Genomic DNA, 16,952 nt, shown 5'->3' on the forward strand with positions numbered 1-16,952 from the left:
TTGATAATTAAAAATTGGTTTCTCTATTACTTTTTACGTATCTGCGCGTCGGTTAGAGATGAGTTGGAGAATGATGTTGGATATCAACTTGAGAACTATGAATTTGTCTAAGGTTGGAGAAATATTTTTTTTTCTTGTGTTTATTGGGAGTCATCACGTGTAGCCTTTCAATTCATTAATTCACATACTTCAAAACCAAATAATTCGGATACAATGACGCGCTAATGCATTTTCATATTACATATGTACATATGTAGATATATTCATGATAAAAATATTTATAAGGTACAATCGCTGAGATCCAACTTTAGGAATTTTGACGTTTGCTAGCATTTTTGAAATTTTCTCTCGCCGTAATTTCATTTGTTTGTTTTTATCTTTACTCGAACCAAATAAATATATTTCTGTCGAGACAACAAAATTTGAATGTACATACAAACATATGTATGTAAATAAATAAATGTAAGCAATTGTGTGTAAGGAACTTCTGTCCGCACGTTAAAGCGAAGATTTTGACATACATTTAAAGATATTGTACCTTAAAGACACTGTACTGTTCCAAAGAACTACATATCTTGTGCATATATTAAGTCAAGTGATGTGGAAAAATATGAGCCGAGCATACATAGGGGCAATTTGGCAAATCCCTTTTCATAACACCACAAACCTCGATCCATTTTTTCCTTCATACGCTAATTGCGGTAACTAAAAAAACTTGATATTACTTTGCTTGCAGAGCACAACGGCAGCCTTTAAAGCAGCATCTTATTTTTCTTCTCTAAATTTTTAAATTTTTTCCGACATTTGAATAAATAAATTTTCAAATCATAAAACTTCATTTGATTGTTTTAAACATGATACAAAAAAGAAGGTAGTTTCCAAGGCGTATTTAACAAGGTGGTGTTGGCCGTATATAAGTAAAAAATTACACTAACAAATTATACGCTGATGTCCATACTGTCATTGGTATGAGTTACAACAAACACATAATTTTGACGTATTGGCCTCCACGGCGAAAAACTCAGCTGTCGCCCCAACACCACCTTGTTTAATACACCTTGGTAGTTTCAGTAAACAACTTTTTGATTAAAAAGCAGATTTTTGACAATTGCTCAATTGTAAAAAATTCGAAGCGGCGTTACCCAATTGTAAGTTTTTTGGTGTGGGAGATTTTATATCCCAAATTTGGGTTTATAAAGAAAAGAGTTGTATTCATATATATAATACTTCTATATTGGCAGTAAGCTAACTTCTCAATGTGTAAGCATTCCGAAATCAAAGCGAGACAGTCTAGTTCCGTTTTTGTCAATGTATTGTGTACTTGAGTGCCGTTTTTGTATATGTGCTGTATACATGTTTATTTATAAACGTATGTGTTCCTTTTCTTTCGCACGTGTTTATTGATATATCTATACTGTAGTGTTTTCGGACGGTACTAGCTCTTACTGCCAATATAGGAGTATTACATATATAGTTGTATTAATATATACCTTTAAAAATAATCAATCTCTTATCTTAAAAACGTTTAAATTTTACATTAAATTCGATAAAAAATTGCCAAATCTTTATTTAAGTATTAATGCAATTTTAGTGAACATATTTTAAAATTTTTTTAGTGTCCTCATGTCATCTCATTATTTCACAATGTAGTTTTATATATCGGATACTATGATTCTGATGTAATTCAGACACTGAAACTACACATTTCGAGCAATAGCAAATGGAATTTACTGGGCCGTAAAATTTTTCCAGCAACACATGTTCTTTTCACATTAAATTTTGAAACACCCAAATGAAGTATGAAATAAATAGATAAAAATAAATTTTTAATGAAACTGATTTGTGTAATCCAGGGGCGTCTTTAGTAAATGTTTGGAGGCTGTTTTAATATATCCTATCTTATTATATATTTTTTAGCTTTACTACATTCTGAGAAGTTGAGAGAATGAAGTCTAATATTCTTTTTTGGTCAACTATGATGTTTGATTTCATTTTTTGCAATTATTAGTTCATTTCGTTTGAGCAGTCACACGATTTTTTTGAAATTTCGGACACAAATTTTCCATCAATGGTTATAGGCTAAAACAAAACCGATATCTAAAGGGCGTGTGGAACCTCCCACACGAATCGAATTCTTCATAGTGCATATCTCAGGAAGTATTTGTGATAGAGTCCTGGAACTTTGTATGGATATATATAGGGATTTATTGGAAAATGCGGCGTGCCACCGTAGAACTTGGAATAGAGGTAACTGAAATCAATCCCAAACCTATGAAAAATGGGGGTATATGAAAACGATCTCGTAGCCATTGAAAAGAGCTAGCGGTATAAACCAAATATGTAAACTAAATCTCTTGTGGCGCATAGATACCTCTGGAAACATTTATATTGAGATGAGGTATTTTTCTAACGGAAATATGTACAGAAAAACGGGCGCGACACCTTCTGGAAAGTAACATGATCACAGGATGTATCCCGAGAACCATTTTAAGCCAAACCTTCAGGGATTACATCTTGCCAAGACCCATAGGCATAAGCTGAAATTTCGTCGCAAGTTTTAACATCGGCTTAGGTAAGGTTTAACCACTTAACCACCCTTTGAATTCTATAAACTGTCAGCTTTCACACAATTTAAAATGTACATGTAAGAACATAATATTTTTAAATCGACAAAAAATTAATAAGAAAATTTGAAGGATTTTAGATATAGGGTATGGTAGCACGAAATGTCACAATCTGCTTAATTGTCAGGTTGTTAATATGGCGACGAAAAAGTGACAATGGAACTACCTTGTTTTTTGTATCATGGTTTTAAATTTATTTGACATTTGAATCATTTCGAGAGAGTTGAGCGAGCGGTTTTACCTTTAAATATTTGTATCATGGGTATATTCATATGTGCATGCATATTTGTGTAGGGTTTCCTTTCGGTCAGCACAGTTCAAATACGTATGATCATACTAGCAGAGCAACCGACGTCGTTCGGAGTAAACAAATCAAAATATAAAACAGTAATACAAATATTCAGTTCAGCATAAATTAAAGGAGACAAACTATTTTCGTTCTATTTAAATTAAGGCATCCTTATGAGCCATACTTTTAGCTTTATCGTGCTTCACATGTGACTTATGGTTCCACGCCTATACTCCACACTCATGTATACAAACCTCACTATTACCATGGATATGTATCGTGTAAGATCGTTTTGACGGATTTTCCAAATGTGTCTTCAATTAAGAATAAATAAATAAATGGAATAAAAAATTACGCTCAAGATCGCAGTATATTCTTCTGGCTTCTGGCAATATAATATTTGGCCCTATTACGGTTGTCAACGTCGACGTTGATGTAATTTTTTTATCAAAAAATACCAAGGAACACCTTCCCTCAAAAATACCTTGGTCAGCATAGTTGGAGTTGGACTTACCAGGGCTATTTTTTGAGGGGCCGATTCTTTTAAAAATAAAATATTTTTGCAGGTGACAAAATGCTGAACAATACCTACATACATACATATATGTCTATATGCTATGTATATGTGGCCGACTTCCAAAACGTATCAATACAATGTTTGGAAACTGTTATACTGCGGTTTATCTCGCAAATTCGATTTTTCGAAGTATGACATTCTTCCAGCAAAAGATCTCGATCTATTTATGCACATAAAAGTAGGTATGTTTGTGTATGTTTATTTAATTACGCTTTCAAAGCCAAGCATAAACCAAATTTTGTACAAATGAATGTATGTAAGCTTTTCAGCACTGGCTATTTACTACATACACTTGTGGCCACGTAAACCTTATCACGACTTTAAGAAAATGGGATAGAATTTTGTAAATAAATACAAAATAAAAATCTTTTTTGGAAATATAAATGCGAAAAAACACTATATTAATAAAAGTTTACAAAAATTAAAAAATTCATCAAACTTTCAAACCTTTTACTAAAAATGTTTAGGAAAATTTCGGACATGCAGTTTAATAGCCGATTTCATCTTAGTACAATAAAGTGCAAGTTTGAAGTATTACTAAACTTTGCTTTATATTTGAAAATTTTTTCCCATACAAAAAAAAAATCGAGCAAACGTGACATGGAAAAATCTACAACGACCATCGGGGGAAAAAATTAGAAATAAAATAACCGAGAATTTTCGGCCCACTCAAAATTGAACATTATTATACTAAAATTTAATGAGTTATTGTACTAAATACCCGAAAATTTCCTAAAAATTTTGATTAAAAAATTTGAAATTTTGATGAAAATTTTTTGAATTTTTCTACATTTTGTACAAAGTTTTAAATTTTTATTGATACTATGTTTAATAGGGTGTGAATAATATATACAAAAAAAAATATTATTTTCTTATTAATTTAAAGTTTGTTCACATTATCGTAATTTACGGCTCATTTGTAATTTGTAAAATCTGTCAATAAATTAAATAGAAATAAAACGATTTGTCATAAACCGAGAACCAAATGAAGAAAAAAAGGTTTTTCACTTATTTTAGACCCCACTGTCAAGGAAATTCGTAAAAATGGGTAAAGTTATGCAACCATGTTTTTTTGAATTCAAGTACAAACCACACATTCATGCACACACGTGCTAAAGAAATTATGAAACAAAATGTGAGCTTACTTGATTTATGTGAAGTAATTTAATCGAAACAAAGTAATTTATGCTGTAATTACAGCACATTAATGTGAATATAGTTTTACAAAATTCTACCTCATTTATTTAAAAAAAGGTCGTGGTAAGGTTTTCGTAGCCACAACTGTATGTATGTACATATGTATGGAGTAAATACACACATATATTCATATTTCTGAATATCAATACGCATACAAACATACGATTACCTTGTGCATACATGTAATGATTCTGTAAAGTTCAAAAAGCTTCGCTGTCAATGTACCATTCGCTGATCTCTTCGATTTTATGCGATCTGGGTGAAGGACACATTTATTTTCATTTTCTTTTTTGTTTTATTTACTACGACTTGGCTTAACTCTAAATGGCGTGGAATTCTCTCAAATGATTTTTAAATGCATTTGAATTATGTATTCTAACAGTGATGCTGTTGTAGGTGTAGTACATATGCATACACATACATACAAATAAATAATTTCATATTCGTAATGACGTCAAACTTCTTCAGAAAGACTTAAAGAGTTGATTTATTATTTGGATTTTACTTTAGTGCTACTTGGGCGAGATTTTTCAAAATACAGTAAACATTTTGGACGAAATTTTCGGAACGATTTCGATGTCAAATCGACCAAGCGATGTCAAATCGACAAATTGTTGGAATCGATAATTTTTGATTTGGCTGAATTTTGGTCAAAACTTTTCTCTTATCATATAACGAACTTCTTCCAAAGGAAAAAGGTAATAATAGTAACGAAAAAGTTAGAGTTATGCAAAATTTTAAATCTCAAAATTTCCCGCTCCAACTGATCTTAAAAAATCCTGAAATTTTCAAGGTGTTATTAAAAAAAAAAAATACAAACTCAAAATTAAAAATGTATTTAAATTTAATAAAAATTGTTTAACATAACTTTATTAAGAGTGTGTAATTTGGCAGTTCTAAAACTCATATCTTAAAAAGAAAACATCTTGAAAATTTCAGAATATTTTAAGATTATTTGGGGGTATGTTATACAAAAACTTAGCCAACAATTCTTATACGTTTTTGCTTTAGCTAATTACAAAACCCCAAAACCCCCTCCTTGTGTGCGCTAATGATATTTGATACTGTTTTTTAATTATTTTATATTATATATTTATTCTAGGATTTTTTTTATATTTTTCCTTGAATCTAGAGCATGAATTATATTACCATGATTTATCTAACAAAACGAAAAGTCTGAACGATCTATCAAATCAGTCTGCCCAAAAAGTGCACAAAAAGCCCACAAAGTTCTCCTACCCCGGATCTTTCTTCCGACGCTAAAACTTGCAGTGAAAATGAGTAAATAGATTTGAAATAAATTTTTCGGACATACCAGCCGAATTGATAGCGCGTTTTATTTATTTATTTTTTTTTTTTAATTGGACACTTCATTTATCAGAAATGAGAGCCAAGATGTGAAGGTTACCAATACCAATCATTTTTATTTTTTAATCTCTTATATGAATATGTACGTTAATATGTATGTACATATTTATACATATACCAAGCAAAATATTTTATTAAACTGAGACATTTCTTTCGATTTCACTTAAAGTTAGAGCATATGCTGAAAAATATTTTTTATAGGGAAAAACAAAATATGTATTTAAGTTATTCAGTTAGTCAGCAAAATAATATACATAGTATACTTCTAAATTAAAAAAAAGAACACGATTACTTTAAATAGCATCAAGTAGAAATAAATTAGTGAAGGTGCGAAGGCGAACACTCAAGTCCACAAGTGCAAGTGCAAAGCATACTAAAATCCGCTGCCACGCCCACACAAATAAAACTTTTTGGCTTTTTTGACTTTGGCGCCCATTCACATTTGTTTACAACGCTTAAATCCACAAAGCAATGACATAATTATTTATGTATGTCGTGCAAACAACAACATCTGTAGTTGTTTTTAAGCTCAGTGCATTGATTGCGTTTTCGCTTTTGTTGTGATCATTTTACCTGTCTCGCATCGGTCGTAAGCGGAATTATTATTCATTTAGCAGCTATGTATATATTTGTTGTTGGCTGTTGATTGTATACAATAAAAACAAATTTATGTACATATGTATGTGCATATACAAAAAGCGTCTATTACACTTACTTACATAACTACATATGCCCATATAATGCAGATATATTTATTTACTTATGGCCAATTGGTGCTGGAAAATGTATTCGCAGTAGAAAAGCGCGCCAAAGCGCCAGTATATAAAAATGTATGTAAATTTGTATGTATGTATGCATGAACAAAAGCTGTCGGGTTGTTTTCTAGTGTGCTTACAAATAACGTGTTTGTAATTGGTTGATGTTAGTGTGGCTCTGGAACAGCTCAGACAACCGGTTATTTATTATTTGTTGGCCGCTCCCACAATAGATCAAAAATTAATTTTTTTTTGTTTCGATTTACAAGGTGATATCAAAGAACGTAAATCTAGATTTACGTTCTTTGGTGATATTATACATACACTGTTATACATACTAGGGCGATTCCACCGTCACGGATGAGACACTGTGCACAAAAAATGTTCTTGTTTAAATTTAAGTATAAAGTACTCAACAATTCTGCATTTTGATAAAGCTACACCTATAGGTATAAATAAATCATAGAATCCATGATGCGGCAGCCGATTCGAAAATACAAAATTTTTCAAGAACGCCCTAAGAGGTTGTTGGTTCATCGGATGATGTGGAGCAGACATCAGCGAAGCTTGAAGAGCAGTGGAAGTGGTTAGTTGGGCAGAGGTTGACAGTGATGGAGACGAAATAGTTTCGTCAGGAGAAGGAAGTGGTTCACCGATACAGGAAAAGCGTGACGGTTCCGCCAGCTCAGTGAAGAAGAGGCAACAAGGAAGTGGTCATCGCGAGCCAGGCAGTGTTCCGGTAGGAGGAAAGCCACTGAACCACGTTGCAATGGTGATACGCCGGTGGCCGGAAATGGAAGCGACTGTGGAAGCAGTAGGCGCGATTTGAAGTGTCCCGAAAAAGGTGGTCGGCAAAGGCGAGCAGTTAAGCCGGAAGCCAAGGATGAGGTAATATATGTCCGGTCAATGATGTTGACGCCGGCGAAGGAGCGAGATGCGAAACCCTGGGCAAGTTTCAGCGTGAGGAACCGGATTTAGCAAGATGTGCTAAAGGTAGTGCAGCACGAAGGCAGGAGCCTGGGTGTCATGGACAGAGGATGCGGCATAGATCTGACAAAAAGGGTGCCCACGAGAGGAGACATGGTCTGGTCACCACCAGTGGTCGGCAGAAGCACGACCATGTGAGATGGTGCACCACCGGAGATAAGCGCATCGAGCCGAGAAGAGCTACAGGAAGGCGATTTGGTGTTGTTGCACATGCCGCAGCCGAAGAAAGGCTTCACCTCCGAACAACATCGTAACTGGAAAGGTGCGTATGGGATTGACAAGCGTCTGAAGGACACAGTGCATCGAATCCAGATAGCTGGGAGACCGAGAACCAAGATGAAGGTGGTCCACTTGGAAAGACTAGCATCGTTTGGCACAGCAAGTGTGTCTGATCGGGACGATGGTTTTCCAAAATTTTATCATGAACGTATTTCTTGGTAAAGGATTGTCGCAAGCATAAATTTTGAATAAATTAGCTTTAATATTTACTGATTTATCGAAGACTTCGTATTTCTCCAAATTACCGTTATATGGGAGATAGGCGTGGTTATTGTCCGATTTTGCCCATTTTCAATACCATCCATCCTGCACCCGAAAGAAGTGCGCATACAAAGTTTCGTTAAGACAGTCACCGCTTAATCGATTTCTCTTTTTATTCTGATCACTTATGTATACATTTATCTATATCTATCTCGATTCGTTTTACCTGTTACAAACAACCGTTATGTGACCAAAGTTATAATAGCCTTGTGCACAAGTGCGCTCGGGTATAAAAAATAACGCGCAAGGTCACATGGTAAACAAACATGGTAGGTATTACCATGTTTAACAAAAAGAAAAAGTGGGTACATTTATCTATTAAAATTTTAATTTTGCTAAATGCGAAAATATTGTATTTTGCACCTAATCTATTAGAGAATAGTGAACATTTTAGTGCACTCCATCGCTTTGCATTTGAGGCTGCTGCAGCAAACGTTTAAGTGCACTCCATTGCTTTGCAATTAAGGTTGCTGGAGCAAACTGCGGCGCATCTCAGCGGGATTGCTTAGTTAACTTGCTAAAAGAGGCTGGTTGGAGCAGAAGCGAAATCATTGTGATGAAATGCTGTCAATATAAACATTTCGGGAACGGCTTTGCCGCGCCCTACATATATACACAAAATGGACACGCTGTAGCGAAACAAAGGTGGCGCCGTCAGAGGTACCGCTACTTTGGTTTTGCCGATTTTGACAGTTGTGGTAACTCGTAAATAAACTTTTGTTTACAAATCAGTGGCATAGAGAAATTTGACTTATTAGTGAAAAATCGGTTTAAATCGTGTTAATTTGCAATTTGTTAGTGATTTTTCAGTTGAAGAGTGTGTAAAAACTGATAAAATGAAGTGCCGTGTATTAAATTGCGACAGCCGTGAAGGTAGTGCCTCGAAATTCAGTTTTTTTCCTTTCCTCGCAACGATGCCGTGGCGAGAAAGTGGGTGGAATTCTACAGGCAAGATAAGCCATTCAATTTGGATACCAGCTTCATATGCATGCGCTGTTGTCCTTCCATGAAGTGCACCATGGTGCCCCATCTCATTATGCGTAGATGCAAGTGTAGCGCTGCGACGAATCGCTGCATTTTGTGTATATATAGCGCGGCAATGCCGTTCCCGAAATGTTTTTTTATTATTATATTGACTGCATTTTATCAGAGTCATATCGCTTCTGCTCCAAGCAGCCTCCTTTACCAAGTTAACTAATAAATCCCGCAGAGATGCTGCTGCAGTTTGCTGCAGCAGCCTTAATTGCAAAGCATGGAGTGCACTAAAACGTTCACTATTCTCCAATAGATTAGATGAAAAATGCAATATTTTCGCATTAATCAAAATTAAAACACGTGAACTGTTTTGACAGTTTCAACTCGTTCTACTTTTGTCTATTCTTTGTTTACTTGTGGTACACAAATGTCAACGGCCAGGACGGCGCAATCTTGTATTCTATCATTCTTGCAAAATGGAGCGATTCGTGGCAGCGCTACACTTGCATCTACGCATCTTGCATCTTCACGGCTTTCGTAATTTAACACACGGCACTTCATTTTATTAGTTTTTGCAGTCTTCAACTCAAAAATCACAAATTGCAAATTAACACAATTTAAACTTATAATTCACTTATAACTGAAATTTCTATTTACCGCTGATTTGTAAACAAAGGTTTATTTACTAGTTACCACAACTGTCAAAAACGGCAAAACCAAAGTAGCGGTACCACTGACGGCGCCATCTTTGTTCGCTGCACCGTGTCAAGTAGCCTTGTTAAAAGTTAGTGAATCGCACTACTGAACTGGTTTTCAAACGAGTTAAATGATTTAAATGGTTCAATTTTCCAACATTTGCATGCGATTTAACTTGTTTATGAACATGTTTTGTTCATTTAACCGGTTCAAGCCCATTTAACATGTTTAGCTCGTCAATTTGAACGTAGTATTACCGCATAACTTTGGGTCACGTTATCCGATTTCTATAATTCTTTTTTTTTTTTTTAAGGAAAGGTGTTACCTCACAGGTGGTCCCATACTATTTTTGTTTCAATCCAATCATTGGATCATGAAGAAATTCACGATATTCTTAAATTTTTATATGAGAATCGAAGGCGGGTTTTTTCGCTTAAAAATTACTTGTTTTCATTACGCATTTAGCTGCCATTTAGGGCAATTTGGAATGATCGAAATGGAAGTATATACTACCATGATAAAAACATTAGAAGGTAAAACCATTCTCTCAATTCGTCGGCCATGATTTTTTTCTGACGTTTGCAAACATTTTAAAATCATATAAAATTGAAAATAAAAAAATGAAATTGTTCACAATTGTTGTTGTTTGAAATTAGAAGAGAGAATGTGTGTGTGAGCCTGAGCTCTAATTTTAAAATTATATTGTTGGCAAACGTCAGACTGCCTCTCAATGATTTTACCTTGTAATGTTTTTATCATGTATACTACACTGCACATATTTAGTAAAAGGTCTGTACTGCAGTTTTTATACATACATACATGTATCGCGTGAATCATCTTTAATGACGTATGTCAACGTATGCATATGTGTATGTTCATAATAATAGCACAATACTTAAACGACTGTAGCTGCTTTTAAACAATTTATCGTCTCAGTGTCAAGGAAAGTTCAATATGTTAATGTATTATTTCTGTGTTCATATGGAAAAGTAGCTTATGTCAAAAGGCTGGCTTTAGTATAAATCGGCATTCGCAGCATACGATTGCGAATGACTCACTGGCGCTAAGCCGTTGAACAACTTTTGTCAAATAAACGTAGAATAAACAGTTCCGATACTAGCAAGTCAATATTCTTATTAACTCTCATCAACAAATTCCTTGCCGTTTAAAAAATAAAGGGATTGCCGCATTATACTAAAGCCAGCCTTTCGACATAAGCTACTTTTCCATACGAACACAGATTTGTTTAAAATGTGGGTGTTAAATGATGAACGAGTTTAAGTCGCTCTGTACAAATTGTAATATACTTATTTGTATTGATAAAATTTTATTATTTACCCTTTGGGTTTGAGTTCACTTGAGTTGAAGGCTGACGGATATCTGTAATCTTGCTCAAACGATCTAGTCTTGCTTAACAGTATTTCCAGTGGAACATCGGAAACAGTTAACTTATAATAATAATAATAATAGATTGGCGCTTACACATATGTTAGTGTTTGGCCGAGCTTCTCCTCCGACTTGTGGCGTGCGCCTTGATGTTGATGTAACGGGCTACAGAGCAAGATTGAGGAGATAACCATCTTTAGGTGTCGGCATGGTATATTGATAGCTGCGGTCCAAGAGACGAAGTTGCACAACAATTCAACATTGTTGAATTGTGCCGAGTACAACGTGCACCGTCGAGATCGCGAGCGAGATAATGGTGGTGGCTTAACGTTCATCACGCACCACACCGTGCAGTATCGTCTTATCGAAGCAGACATCGACCGCAGGGATACCACCCTAGAATGTCAGGGCATTGCTATCCGGTAAGTCGATGTTGAGCTCGAAATATTTAACATATACATAACCCCTGTCACCTGCTGCCCGGCAGGATATCACCCTGATATAGGTGCGCTCCTCAGAGGTGAAAACCGTATGGTAGTAGGTGACTTTAATGCGCATCACGATCTTTGGCATTCAAGCCTGTCAAACGATCGTAGGGGAACAGAATTGGCTGAGCAGATAGACGATTCAACATTCTGCACAATGAACAACGACGCACCCACCAGGATTATGGGTAACTGCAGCAGCTCGCCAGACATCACCATAGTCAGCGCTGGTCTGATAAACAGCATAACATGGCGACCTATGTTGACTTTAGCATCAGACCATCTACCCATAGTCATCTCGATAGATAAACCAACCGACTTTGCCTCCGCTAAACACCGGACCTATATCAACTTCTCTAGAGCTGATTGGAAAGGTTACGCGGAGTTTACTGAAAACACCTTCACTGCGCTTCCCACAACAACCGACATCCATCTCGGTGAACGTAAGTTCCGCAGGGCTGTCACTGCTGCTGCAGCTCGCTTCATACCGGCAGGATGTAAAACGGACCCACATCCAAACTTCCCTGCCGAAGCGGCTGTTCTAGCCGATGAGCGCGACAGCCTTCGTCAGGCCGATCCCGGAGATCCCCGTATTAGGGATCTCAACGCGGAGATTCGGCAACTAGTAAACGTACATAAGCGGAAGAAGTGGGAGGATCATCTGAAGACCTGTAACTTCGCCTCTGGTGTGAGTAAGCTTTGGTCAACCGAGAGGTCACTGTCCAATCCGACGAAGCACGACGACAGAGTCGAAATTTCCTTCGGCGACCATGCTTCGTCGGACCCGGAGCGATGCGCGAGCTATTTTAGCCGGCAGTTCATACTGCATCCTCCGGTGGACAAATCCAAGCGTCGAGTGACCAGAAGGCTGCACAAACTGCCAACAACTTGTGCCCCCCTTGCTTTCACTTGCGGTGAAGTTCAGGTGGCCATCGGGAAGGCGAAAGCCTCCAAAGCCATGGGTCCCGACGGAATATGCATGCTGATGCTGAAAAATTTGGGTCCTGCGAGGGTAGCGTACCTAACAGAGGTCCTCAACTTGTCCATGGCCACTCATCATCCCAGACATCTGGAAGGTGGGGAGAGTGGTCCCACTGCTCAAACCGGGGAAACCCGCCAACATAGGAGATTCTTATCGTCCGATAACACTCCTTTCCCCGGTAGCGAAGACACTCGAGGCCTTGCTACTCCCGTACTTCACAAACCACTTGACCCTAGCGAAGCATCAGCATGGCTTCCGTAAAGTGCACAGTACAACAACAGCACTTAACGCCATAAACACTCACATAACTCGTGGCCTTAACTGTAAACGTCCCTGTAAGAGAACGATTCTAGTAGCGTTGGACCTGTCAAAGGCTTTTGACACTGTCAGCCATTCCACGCTACTAGAAGATATAGAGGCTTCCTCTCTCCCACAGAGGCTCAAACGGTGGTAGGCAAATTATCTGAGTGGTCGACACTCGTCGGTAATATTTAGAGACAAATCGAGCAAACTTAGAAAAATAAAACAGGGGGTTCCACAGGGTGGGGTCCTTTCCCCACTACTGTTTAACTTTTACATTTCAAAGCTCCCTCAACCACCAGAGGGAGTCTCGATTGTCTCTTACGCCGACGATTGCTCGATCATGGCGACTGGGAATGGAATTGATGACTTGTGTTCGAAAGTAAACGGATATCTCTCTGACCTTTCTAGCTTTTTCACTGCAAAGTGTCTAGCCCTCTCCCCTACGAACTCCTCTGCGATCCTGTTCACAACCTGGAAGAAGGAGGTCAGGCTACCGCTAGGAATTCACGCCGATGACACACCAATTCCGACGGTGAATAACCCTAAAATACTCGGAGTAACATTCGACAGCCTGCTCTCCTTCTCTGCGCACACAACGGCTATTGTCAATAAATTACAGAGCCACAACAAGGTCCTCAAGTCGCTAGCCAGCAGTACTTGGGGCAAAGAAAAAAGAAACGTTGCTGGCAACATACAAGGCTATAGGCCGGCCGGTTGTAAACTACGCAGCACCAGTGTGGTCGCCGGGGACTAGTAGGACGCAGTGGACGAAGCTACAGACGGTACAAAATACAGCACTCAGGACAGCGACAGGATGCCTCCTGATGACAACAGAACACCACCTCCACGACGAGGCAAAAATGCTCCCAATTAGGGAGCACAACACGATGCTCTGCAAGCAGTTTCTTGTTGGGAGCCACAGATGTGGCCACCCAAATAGACAGCTGCTTGCAGAGGAGCCCTCGCCGAGGCACGTCAGGAGGCATCTATATGAACTGACGGACGAAGTCCAGAGGTTCATTAAGCAACCTCTGGACCCGTCAGCTCATAGACAGGCCCTGAACGGCATTCACAGGGACGCAGTCTCGAGTTATGTAGACTCAAGACCTGTGAATGCCGTTCTAGGCACACAAACACCGGACATTGACATGACGGAGCTCCATCTGCCTCGGGAGACCAGAACGACAATAGCCCAACTTCGCTCTGGCTACTGCAGCAGGCTAAATTCCTACCTGTATAGGTTAAATGCGGATGTGCCGAACGAATGTCCGGCATGCGGAGAGACCCCTCACGACTCGAAACATCTCTTCGCAAAACCCCACAGCCCTAACGGCGTCGTCCCTATGGACTGACCCCATAGAGGCTGCACGCTTCTTGGGGCTGCCGTTAGTGGAACTCGACGACAACGACTGAGATATCAACCGATCTGGGCGGGGTTGTTGTAGCCGCTACAACAACAACAACAGTTAGCTTAAGTTATCATAATTATGATCAACTTGCTTTTCTTTATTGAACGATTTTTCTCGCATTCAAACGCTTCCAAAAAGTTTATTTAGTATCATAATCTTATCATATTTGATATTCTCGATAACATATAAACATTTTATCGATGTTTGTTGTATCTATTTTTAATTTTTATTTAATTTGAGACCCAAAGGATCCATTGGATAATGCAAAAATTTCTACAACTAAGCTTCACTTAAATTTATAGCATTATTCCTCATTTAGTACATGCGCCGACTATAATTCATCTGTTGCTGTGTTGGTTGACCTGGTTGTCCCTGCATTATCTGCGGTTGACGCGCCAGGTGCTCATGCGCGGCAGCAGTATTTCGGCTAGTAGCATAACCTTGAGTAATGCTCGGAGCAGATTTGGGATTCTAAACCAAAATATAAATATTTTATTAATACATACTGTTATAACATAACCATAATATATACTACGCGCGCTCACACTGACCTGGCCGGGATTAGAGCTAATCTGCATTATATTTGGATGTAACGACATTCCAGGCATCATCGGTGTATAGACAACTCCTTCTGGCAGCTGATGTGGCGGCCCGTGTCCCGGCGGTACATCGTGCTTTACATCAGGATGATAACGATCACTTATTTTCTCCATTGTAACTTGTGGTTTTTGTGTCTGAACGCCTGGAGGCACAGATGACACTGGTCCTGATTGCGAAATTGCTGGTGCGTCTAAACTAATATGATACACTTGTGTGGGTTTTGATGGTGCCTGATCTGATTTTGAAACAGGTACTGAAGATGTGGGCTGCAAATCCAAATGGAATCCCTGTCTTAGTGGCAAGCCGTATGGATAAATAATAGCTGGACCACGACCATCCGGCTGTGGTTGAGGTGCATTGCCTGTAGCGGGATAGAAGAGCGCACCGGGGCCTTGATATTGCGTAGGAGGGGGCTCTAAGAAGTGATATGTATTTTTTTTTAATTAAATGTGAATTTCGGATATAGGTTGGAGACAGGTTTTGCAATTCACATCCGAGATAATCCAGTCCCTTTGATTTCAAATTGAAAGGGGGTTGGAATTCGCTCGGAAATGAATCGCAGAACCTGCCAAATAATCTTACTATTCCAGGCCACTCTGGGATATTCAGCGCCACGACGTCCATCATCATGTTCTAAAAATAAAAAATAAGCAATACAAAATTATATACCATTTCTCCAAACAAAACAAATACTAGGCATATTTCTGATAAATCCTTAAAATCTTTGATTCAATAAAGGTCCTAAACATTTAAAACTAGAAAAACTTAATATGCAATGCATTTGTAGTTGTTGTTGTAGCAGCATACAAGTTCCTCAGAGTTTTTGTGGAGTGTTGCTGGAGTTGTTGTTGTTGTTGCTTAATAGTGTCGAGCCCCCCCCCCTAAATTTCATTCTGGCTACGCCGATGGCTGGAGTGACAGTCCTTGGTCAGATATAAATCTGGGTCGTTCCGGTTACGTAGACCCGACTGTCGCGGGAACGATATAATGCATTTCAACTTACTCGGTTGCGTATAGTTTGTGTTTTTATAATAACCCTGATGTGTAGGTGGCGACGGACTACGAGTGCGTTTAACAGGCTGATTTGCGACAGGCTGCAAGGAAAGGATTATTAAAATTACTTACGTAAAATACAACTGTTTGCCAATTTTATAGGTATACCTTGGGAATAATAGGTATTTGGTGGTGCTGCATTCTAACGGGTGGTATGAAAACCTGTGGTGGCGGCGGAGCAACATTAACTTGCTGCGCCTGCAATGCTTGCAATGCAAACATTTCATTATCCTTTTGTTGCTTTTTACGATTCTCATCTTCATTTAATACTTTCTTTAATTGTAAAAATAATTGTTGTTTTTGATTGTGCAAATCTTTGATTTGTTTATCCAATTTGGCAATTTTGCCTCGTGTATCTTCAAGCGAAACATCATTCTGATGATCTTGTTGTTCACGTTCTTTGCGCAAACGCTCTTCCTCTTCCTTAGCATCAAATTCTGGATTGAGGAAAATGAATAGATGAGAAGATTATATAGGATATCCCAAGGCACTTACCTTCTTTTTTTCGTTGGCGTTCCTTAAGAACAAACTCCTTCAAAGCTGACCGAAGGCGTTCATCCCGCTCTGCCTTCGCAGCAGCTGTATTGTTATTACTATTGCTATTATTAACTGTGGAGGCTGAGGCAGATGGGATTTTGGAATTGAATTTCTTCTCCGTCATCTTTTCCTCCTTTTTCCGAGTATATTTACTGAATAAACCTATTTTTAAAGATATTCATAAAAATC

At 38.1% G+C, this 16,952-nt stretch overlaps 2 protein-coding genes across 10 annotated transcripts in view; both read right to left on the reverse strand.

Moving 5' to 3' along the window:
* The window catches only part of LOC118742468 (epidermal growth factor receptor substrate 15-like 1), a gene marked incomplete at its 3' end in the record, with an annotated part of 38,769 nt that overhangs the window by 2,700 nt on the left and 19,117 nt on the right, over positions 1-16,952 (reverse strand).
* LOC118742470 (G protein pathway suppressor 2) lies at positions 14,666-16,887 on the reverse strand. Its single transcript, XM_036474575.1, has 6 exons — positions 16,722-16,887; positions 16,335-16,663; positions 16,177-16,267; positions 15,756-15,806; positions 15,125-15,588; positions 14,666-15,044 (listed from the first exon to the last, which is right to left on the reverse strand). The coding sequence occupies exons 1-6, from the start codon at positions 16,885-16,887 to the stop codon at positions 14,889-14,891; spliced, it is 1,257 nt and encodes a 418-aa protein (XP_036330468.1). The 3' UTR covers positions 14,666-14,888.

Source organism: Rhagoletis pomonella, unplaced genomic scaffold (assembly GCF_013731165.1).
Source record: "Rhagoletis pomonella isolate Grant_MI unplaced genomic scaffold, Rhpom_1.0 Rhpom_scaffold_00007, whole genome shotgun sequence".
Taxonomy (NCBI): Eukaryota; Metazoa; Arthropoda; class Insecta; order Diptera; family Tephritidae; genus Rhagoletis; species Rhagoletis pomonella.